The sequence below is a fragment of the Thermoascus crustaceus genome (assembly GCF_041956765.1).
Source record: "Thermoascus crustaceus strain CBS 181.67 unplaced genomic scaffold VTN00scaffold_1, whole genome shotgun sequence".
Classification (NCBI taxonomy): Eukaryota; Fungi; Ascomycota; class Eurotiomycetes; order Eurotiales; family Thermoascaceae; genus Thermoascus; species Thermoascus crustaceus.
In genome coordinates this window covers 39,863-48,866 of record NW_027192527.1, presented here as the reverse complement: position 1 = coordinate 48,866, position 9,004 = coordinate 39,863, and the positions used below count along the sequence as shown (strand labels likewise).

Genomic DNA, 9,004 nt, shown 5'->3' with positions numbered 1-9,004 from the left:
TTTCTTTTCTTTCTCTCCTCTCTCTCTCTCTCTCTCTCTCCCTCTTTCTTGAATGTGTGCTCTGATGGTTTTGGCATGTCACCTATCCAAGGGGCTGTTTTTGTCTGTATTTACTATTAGGTACTATTACTACTTTGAAGAAAGGGAAGGGAAAAGTATGGACATGTGTGTTGGTATAGCATGTTGTTTATTCTGTCATATATACATGTATTTATTATATAGCTTATTGGCTTAGCCATCTTTCTTTCAAAGAGAGCTGGGAAATAAAAAGGAATGAAAAGAAACTTTTCCACTAATGATACATTTTCATTGATATATATGCATTAAATATATAATAATAATAATAATAATAATAATCGGCTTCCATGTACTGCATGCACGTCCCATCTTTCGTTTCTCTTTTCTTCATTTCCCCCTTTTGCCCTCTACCGGGTTTTCCCGGGAGAAATCGCATTTTCCTCATCAACATCAGCTTCACCGTAAGTATAGCAAGACGCCACGCCACATCGCGATGCCACCGTTCCATTTGATTCAATAAATCATTTCGTATTTGGAGAAATTGAGATTGTCCGGCCTACTTCGCCTGCAGTAGGATGCATGGTTCCTGAAAGGGAAGAGTGGAACAGGCAGAGTGATCCTGAAAGAAAAAAAAATGATGGTCTCTCTCTCTCTCTGGGGACCAAATCTTTTGTACAGGAAAGAAACAAGATACAAGAATATATATGTATACTCGTATCAGCCGGCCCACATAAACCTGCCTTTGGTGGACAGACTTTCTGCTCAGCTAGAGGAGCGAGTCTATTCACTGTCATTGCCCTCCGCCGCATCCCGCTGGGCCTGCACCCGCTCGGGCACCCACGAGCTGCTCTTCCACGGCTTGACGCCCAGCACGTACATGGTGTCGATCTCCTCGAGGGTGCGGCCCTGCGTCTCGCACACGAAGAAGTACACGATGAGCACGGCGGCGAAGTTGCACGACGCGAACACGTACCCGTACTGGAAGTCGATGGCGCTCGAGATGAACGGGGTGAAGAACGAGATGAGGAAGTTCCACGTCCAGTTCGAGGCCGTCGCGATGCCGATGCAGGTCGCGCGGTAGCGGGCCGGGTACATCTCGCCGCAGAGCGCCCAGACGATGGGGCCCCAGGTCGTGGCGAAGCCGACGATGAAGAAGCAGGTGAATGCGATCAGGACGGAGCCCGCCTGCGGCGTGGCCTGCGGGTTCGTCTGGTCCAGGGAGTAGTGGCCCACCGTGGCGAAGATCATGAAGCAGATGAACATCCAGCCCGCGCCGGCCATCAGGGCGCGGCGGCGGCCGTAGTGCTCGACGATGTAAAGGCCGAAGAAGGTCGTGCCGAAGTTGACGGCGCCCAGGATCATCTGCGTCACGTAGCTGTTGTTCAGGCCGGTCGAGGTGAAGATGGAGTTGCCGTAGTAGAAGATGAAGTTGGCGCCGCTGAGCTGGGACAGGGACTGCAGGGCGATGCCCAGGAGCGTGCGGTACAGCATGCGGGGACCGGTGAAGACCTCGTACCAGGGGGCCGTGCCCGCCGCGAGCTCCTCGTCGCGCTTCTCCTTCATCTCCTGCAGCTCCTCGGCGACCACGCGGTGGTTGTCCGAGACGCCGTACAGCTTGGTCATGACGCGCTTGGCCTCATCCGTCCGGCCCTGGCGGTAGGCGAAACGGGGGGACTCGGGCAGGAAGAGGATCCCGAGACCGAGGAGACCAGCCCAGACAAAGCCGATGCCCATGGTGATGCGCCAGGAGGCGGTGGAGCTCATCGACTCGGTGCCGTAGTTGATACAGTAGGAGATGAAGATACCCAGCGAGACGAACAGCTGGAACGCACTGCATGCCGTCAGTTCTGTCTAGCTCTCCTTCTACCGCTAAATATCCTCCCTCGGAGCGAGGCAATCGGGCACCGACCTGACCATGGCACCACGGATGTGACGCGGGCAAGATTCGCTCTGGTACATGGGGACCAAGCTGGACAGCGCACCGACACCGAGACCGGCGACCAGACGGCCGACGGCGACCTGGTACCACTTGGTGTCGGTGGTCATCTGCACGATGATACCGACCATGTTGATGACACACCAGAAGGCGATGGAGATCTTGCGGCCAAAGATATCCGCAATGGGAGCCGCAAACAGAGCTCCGAGGAGCGTTCCGATGGAGAGCTGGTTCTGTTAGCCGGACCCATACAACGATACATGACAAAGTAAGTCGTCTTCAGAACATACCAGACCGACAATCAGACCCGAACGGACATTACTGAAGTAATACGTGTCCGTCACCGGGTTGTGCTGACCGAAACGGACCTTGAAATCATCCATGGTGATGAACCCAGAGACCTGACCTGCACCAAACGGTCAGTCGTCTACATCCATCCACATCGGCACGCAGCGATAAGAGTGTGACCGACCCGTAGCATATCCGAAGATGAAACCTCCCATGGACGCGACGATTCCCAGGACGAACGTCCGCCAGGTCAGGTACGGGATGGGAGAGTCATCGTAGGCGTCTCCCTCCTTCTCGACGACCGACGCGTTCTGGGCGTGCTCGGTCTCGGGGTGCTCCTGCTGCTCCGCATGGGGCTTGAGCTTGGACAGGAAGTTTGAGATGGTCATCTTGAGATGGCGAAAACTGGGGGAGGGGGGGGGGGGGACCTGGGGGGTAAGGGGGGGGGGGGGGGAGTGTGAATTGAACCAGGTCTGGGGAAGGAGACACTGGGAGAATATAGATATAGATAAAAAAAAAAAATACTCAACACAGCAAGCGAGCGTGCATACCGGCCGTCGTCGTCGCGAGGCCGTGACCGTCACCCGATCCCGATCTCAGGTCCCATGGTCTGGTCTCCATCCACAGCCAAGGAGCGGGACAGGGCAATTTCTCAAGGGCAGATCGACACGGCCTGGTTGCTTTTCCTGAACAGTTCTAGAGTCTAGACAGCGCAGACGGTGAAGTTCGACCGTCGCGCGGCTCGCCGCTGGAACGAAGCGTTTGTTCGTTCGCGGGGTTCTGGAACCCACGGCTTGCTGGCCACCGGCATCATAGCATCTGCAGGCTCAGGGTTCCACTGGCGATCAGCCGGGTTAGCTTGGGATTCAAGAATGCGATGCTAATATGCTATGAGATCACGGTCATCAACGGGCATTTAACGGACATACGGAGGGGACCTAGCTGGAGGGTCTGCGAACTGTGCGTGTCGGGTCCAGCCGACATCACGATGCGGGAGACGAAGTGCATGTCTCGCCTCAACCATGTTGGTGACATGACAGGAGAGTTGATGGCACATGCACGGAGTATAGTCGGGAAAACCCCTCTGGAGCTCGAGCTAAGGAACATCCTGATCTGCCCGCCAGTCAGAAACCGTACGGAGCAGCAATCTACTACAGATGATTCTTTCTCTTCTTTCTCTTTTTCTTTTCCTACCAGAACCCGTAATCATCATCATCATCATCATCATCATCATCATCATCATAATAAAGATACTGTAGTGACCTGCACAAGACAAGCCTTCCGCTGAGTCATCATCAACCCTGGAACAAGCATCGACCATCTCCACTTTCTTATTTTCTCCTTTTGTTCTCGGTGACCGTGCTCTACAGACCTAGCAGTTTCTGATCCATCAGGTCCATCACGACGGACAAGTTCCGAGCGAGGTGTGTAGGATTACTAATTCCTAGATAACTCTCCCTCTCTCTTGCTAGCTGGCTCTGTGTAGGATAGAGACTCGGTATGTGGCGGTAGCGTTGGCAATTAGATACATCACGAGACACGTAAAAAAAAAAACCTCCTGTTAATAGAATAATAATAAAAAAGTCCTTCCGTCCCGAAGGCAAAAAAAAAAGAAAAAAGATCGGCTCGGGTCGGCAAGTCGGGCCCGGCGGAGCACGGGCCAGCGAGGATCCGGTGACCAGCTCGGCTTCTCGGTGTGCCGGTTCGAGCATAGCTTGTAGATATGTGGGTATGTTCTCCGTCAAGGACCTGGTGATGCGGTAGTACGTTGTAAAAGGTACAGAGGATGTATGGAGTACGTATGTATGGAGTACGTATGTACGGGGAGTAGCGACCCTGGGGAATCGTATGGCTTGCAGGGTGACATGCGTCGGGAGTAGTGCTCTGTCTATACATGGCATGATGCATATATGCCTCGATATCAGGGATGCACATGCTTTCCAGGATAAACGTCGGGGATCCTGCTGTCCTTGACACCGCAGCGGGAATAACAAAATTAGCAGGGATACGTCACTGCGAAACATCCATGGACGCTGTCGTCTCAACCTTCTACGCAGAGCCTAGCCCAGTGGAGTCGGCGGAGTTGGCCTACGACGCTGCATGGAGCAGTCGTTAATACGCACTATGCTTCGCAGCCTCATTCAACCCCCCCGTGGTCTGTGTTCCTTGCCTCCAAGTCTAGGGGCCATGTCGGTAGACTCGAGAGAAGCTAATCCATCTTGACAGGTGGTCAACATGCAAACGGCAACGTCATTCATCTGATACGATACGATATGATAACATATTGACATGATGAGCTTCATGGGTATCCGACTCTCTCGTGGCACACGCTGAAGACTGGAACCGATGGACCAACCTACTGCGCCTTCTTCCCCTTCTCGCGCTCCGCCTTGCGCAGCGCCCGCTGCCGGATCGACTCGTGCATGCCCTTGTTGAAGCCCAGCACCGTCTGGCTCATCACCCCCGTCACGCTGGTCAGGAACCACGCCATCAGCCCGTGGCTCCAGTACGGCGACGAGCTGTGCGCGTACGACGGGGAACCGCCGTGGCGCCCGATCTTGCCCAGCACCGACCGCACAAACGCCCGCGGGGTCGGGATGGTGGCGCTGGCCCGGCGGATCTTGGACATGGCCGACGTGATCAGGTACGCCTGCACCACCTCGACCGTGATGCCGTGCGGCGCCAGCTCCGCGCCCAGCGCGCTCGACCAGTGCTGCAGGAAGGCCTTGCTGCCCGAGTACGTCGCCAGCAGGGGCGTGGGGAGCAGACCGCCGAACGAGCCCATCGTCAGGATCAGACCGCGCTTCCGCTGGATCATGCCGGGGGTGACGAGCTGCGTGACGCGCAGGGTGCCCAGGCAGTTGATCGTGACGATGTCGGTGAGCTCGTCCTCCGGGGTCAGGACGAACGGGGTGGGGATGCTGTGGCTCTTGCCGACGTTGTTGACCAGCACGGCGATATCGAGGCCGTCGACGAGCTCCTTGAGCTTCTCATAGTCCGCATCGTCGTTGCGGGCAAAGTCCATGGACAGCAGCTTCGTCTCCACCGAGTTCTTGCTGGCGATCTCATCGGCCAACGCGGTCAACTTGGAGGCGGTCCGGGAGACGAGGACCAGGTTGAAGCCGGCGCGAGCCAGCTGGAGGGCGAATTCCTTGCCAATGCCATCCGAGGCACCGGTGATCAGGGCCCAGCTGCCCTTGGGGCCAAACTTGCGGAGCTTCAACGTGTCAGCACGGGACCTCCGGCAACAATTCTGCAGGCATCAATTAAGATACGAGATCAGGCCAACCTACCGATTTGCCAGGCAGAACGAACAGACTCAGCAGGACACGGAGAAAGGTGAGCACCTTACAGCCCACGACCAGCCCCCCAGTAGCGAGCAGCACCAGGGCAGCGATGGTCTGCGGGCCGGAGTCGAGCTCGAGGCGCCAAGTCGACGGGCAGCCGATATATTTGTGCACGAACTCCATGGTGCTGTGTGGAGAGCAGATGAGGAGTAGAGAACAGAGGAAAAAGAAAAAAGAAAAAAGAAAGAAAAAAAAAGATTTACCAAGTGTTGTAGGACTCTGTCGACTGGCCGCTCTCGACCCGACGCAAGGAGCAAAAGTCCAGTAGATAACAACTGTTGGGGAGGAAAAGCAGCGGAACCTCGGATCCTCCCGCGCGGCCCCTGGAGCCTCAAGGCGGTGAGAGCGCCAGCTCAGCGCCCAAGGCGGGCGATAAAGACACAATGTTATGAATCTGATGATATCGACCGTTTCGTACCCGTCAATTGCCGTGTCTCCTCTACATATCTATAGATCTACAGCTTAACAATGGACCTCCTGCCCCCTGCCGTGACCGCCTACCTCCCGCCCCACGACGGGTATCTGCCCAAGTGGCTCTTCCTGGTACTTCTTCCCCAGCGCTTTTTTATCAACACGGAAACAAAGACATAAATAGATATATATTTATACCATTGTGACCTGTCTAACTCGTGTCCGTCCGTCCAGGTCGCCATCATCTCCACCGCCAACAGCGTCCAATCCTACCGCTCCCTCGACTACGCCCGCCAGCTCTACGCCTCCTCCTCCCCATCATCGCCATCGCCCGCCAACCCCCTCTCCGCCCGCACCTTCGGCACCTGGACCTTCCTCTCCGCCGTCGTGCGCGCCTACGCCGCCTACCACATCACCCAGCCCGTCGCGTACGACCTCGCGCTGTGGACGTACGGCATCGCCCTGGCGCACTTCGTGTCTGAGTGGTTGGTGTTTGGGTCCGCGAGGCTGCAGGGACGGTTCGTTGCGCCGCTTGTTGTTGCGTCGTCGACGCTGGCGTGGATGGTTACGCAGAGGGGGTGGTATCTTGGTCTGTAGGCTGGGATCTATGTTGTGTCATATGGATAGGATGGGATAGTCATGAGCATACGTGTGTTTATACGGAATACATACATGCACCGCCATCTAATGACTGTGTTCTGTAATGTACAGTAGCCGCAATGACTGTCACGGAAATGGGATGTTATGCTCCGCGGGATATTGTTTCTCAGTCATATCTACCGTCATGTCATCAACGCTGTTTCAACCAACCCAACAAGAATAGCATGCGTCATGTCAACCTCCCTGTCGCGCCAGTCTACCCACTCTATATCCTCGTTCACTCGCCCAGCTTCTTCCGGTACAGCTCCCCGCCGCAATTCCGAAGTCTCGCGGCCGCCTGCTCCGGCGTGATGTCGCGCTGCGGCTCCGCCATCATCTCGTACCTGTGCGAGTCAGCAAGTACTATCCCGCGAAAAAAAAATGATGTCTTATGGAATGTGTTGAAAGAGAAACATACCCCACCAGGAACTTCCGCACCGTCGCGCTCCGCAGCAGCGGCGGGTAGAAGTGCAGGTGCAGATGCGACGCCTCGATCTCCTCCGGCGTCCCCGCCAGCGGCGCCTGGTGCACGCCCATGCTGTACGGGAAGTGCGTCTCGAACAGGTTGTCGTAGCGCCGCGTGATGTCCGACAGGGCCTCGGCCAGCTGCCGCTTCTCGTCGCCGCTGAGGTCGACCAGCGCGCGCCTGTGCTTCTTGCTCACGATCATCGTCTCGAACGGCCACGTCGCCCACCACGGGCACAGCACCAGGAATGCGTCGTTCTCGAACACGACCCGCTCCTGCTTCTTGCTCTCGAGGGCGGCGTAGTCCTCCAGCATGTGCCGCCCGCCGTGTTCCCGCCGGTACTTCTGCAGCTGCGCCAGCTCCATCGTCGGCTCCTCGGGCAGGGTGCTGGTCGTCCAGATCTGGCCGTGCGGGTGCGGGTTCGAGCAGCCCATCGCGGCGCCCTTGTTCTCGAAGATCTGCATGTACCGGTACTGCTCCACGGGCTTTCCGAGGTCCGCGGCGGGGGAGTCAGAGGGGATCGGAGAGGCGACTGCGGTGAGCGGCGACTCGGGCGACAGGTGCGCCGTGTAGATATCCGTCCACGCGTTCACGACGGGCAGGATCTCCGCCGGCGTGAGGTCCGCGAGGGTGAGGTTGTGCGCGGCGGAGAAGGTCAGCACGTAGCATTTGCCCGTGACGGGTTCCGCCTTGAGGAAGAGCGACTCGAGGCCTGAAGACGCTGCAAGTCAGCATGCATGTATATCCCACAATGTAACCAGCTCGAACTACGCACTCCCATCTTCACTCTCAGGCTGATACGCCGCCTGCTCCTCCTTGACCGCACTGTAGTCATTCACGAAGACAAACGTCTTCTCGTACTTCGGATTGACGTCTCCCTGGGCGCGCTTATTCCCGGGACAGAGATAGCACGATGGATCGTAGGTGGGGAGGGTCGTCTTGGACGGACTCTCCTGCTGTCCTCTTTACACAACATTCAGTACTCCATCTGCGGTCCAGAGCAACGAAACAAAGAACATCGAACTCTTGTCACCTATGCAAGGGACTGGGCTTACTGCCAAGGCCGCTTGGTCCTGTGCGGGGACACCAGGATGTAGGACCCCCGGAGGGGGTTGTATCGCCGGTGAGAGATGTCGTCGAGGATGCTTTCCACCATTGTTCGAGTGCGGAGTTATGTAAAATCGAGTCCTCTGCAGCAGAGACAGACACGCCGGTTCAACACGTAGAAGATGACAAACAAAGAGAACAGAGGGTATCAGCAAAACAGAGAAAAACGAGAGCGGATATATGTACACAGAGAGGGGTCGCAGAAAACGAAATCCGCAACCGTTTCAAGGTCGCATTCCGCACGCGGGTCGGGGAGAACAAGACCGACGGCTCACGCGGGGCAGCGGGGGACGTCCGAGATATTTCCATCCTTCGATTCGATGGCCTTTTTGATTAGCCACAAAGAGCTCTTCGCGTCGAATCAACTCTTCCGGTAGTGGTATAATCGAGAATAGTAGTGCGCATCTACATGCAAGTCAAATCGTGCCAAGAGATCAGATCTGGTATACAACAGCAGAATCCGCTATCCCCGTGGCCTGGGATATCAGATATCGCATATTGGGGCTGCCTCATATTTCAGGAAAATCCAAGTAGACATTTTATGGCTGAAAGTAAAGGCAATCGCTAAAGGTATTTAGCCATCTTTTACGGGTGAATCCTCTTTGACGACTTGACCATTCTTGATAGCCCTTCTTCATGCCTGATGAAGAATATCGTCTGGATCCTGGTGCCCTTGTATTCCGCAGACACCCAGTCGACATCTATGCATATAAATGCGGTTTTATGATTCGGGACTGTCAAATTAGAACCACGTAATGATCCAAAATGCAGCAACAGTGTCTCGAGAAATAA

The 9,004-nt window shown here is 55.8% G+C and overlaps 5 protein-coding genes across 5 annotated transcripts; 1 reads left to right on the top strand and 4 right to left on the bottom strand.

Moving 5' to 3' along the window:
* Positions 1–798: 798 nt before the first annotated feature.
* On the bottom strand, positions 799–2,631 carry VTN00DRAFT_20 (uncharacterized protein; the record flags this gene model as incomplete). The annotated part of the gene is made up of 4 exons (XM_069428169.1): positions 799–1,849; positions 1,928–2,181; positions 2,245–2,360; positions 2,427–2,631. The coding sequence occupies 4 exons, from the start codon at positions 2,629–2,631 to the stop codon at positions 799–801; spliced, it is 1,626 nt and encodes a 541-aa protein (XP_069290728.1).
* Positions 2,632–2,945: 314 nt separating this feature from the next.
* VTN00DRAFT_19 (uncharacterized protein) lies at positions 2,946–3,266 on the bottom strand (the record flags this gene model as incomplete). The annotated part of the gene is made up of 2 exons (XM_069428057.1): positions 2,946–3,080; positions 3,168–3,266. The coding sequence occupies 2 exons, from the start codon at positions 3,264–3,266 to the stop codon at positions 2,946–2,948; spliced, it is 234 nt and encodes a 77-aa protein (XP_069290727.1).
* Positions 3,267–4,598: 1,332 nt separating this feature from the next.
* VTN00DRAFT_18 (uncharacterized protein) lies at positions 4,599–5,712 on the bottom strand (the record flags this gene model as incomplete). The annotated part of the gene is made up of 2 exons (XM_069427946.1): positions 4,599–5,459; positions 5,536–5,712. 2 exons carry the CDS (start codon positions 5,710–5,712, stop codon positions 4,599–4,601), a joined length of 1,038 nt encoding a protein of 345 aa, XP_069290726.1.
* A 345-nt stretch (positions 5,713–6,057) lies between these two features.
* On the top strand, positions 6,058–6,823 carry VTN00DRAFT_17 (uncharacterized protein; the record flags this gene model as incomplete). Its single annotated transcript, XM_069427835.1, has 3 exons — positions 6,058–6,132; positions 6,235–6,581; positions 6,712–6,823. 3 exons carry the CDS (start codon positions 6,058–6,060, stop codon positions 6,821–6,823), a joined length of 534 nt encoding a protein of 177 aa, XP_069290725.1.
* Positions 6,824–6,877: 54 nt separating this feature from the next.
* On the bottom strand, positions 6,878–8,261 carry VTN00DRAFT_16 (uncharacterized protein; the record flags this gene model as incomplete). The annotated part of the gene is made up of 4 exons (XM_069427724.1): positions 6,878–6,983; positions 7,058–7,817; positions 7,881–8,068; positions 8,161–8,261. The coding sequence occupies 4 exons, from the start codon at positions 8,259–8,261 to the stop codon at positions 6,878–6,880; spliced, it is 1,155 nt and encodes a 384-aa protein (XP_069290724.1).
* Between the last annotated feature and the right edge of the window lie 743 nt (positions 8,262–9,004).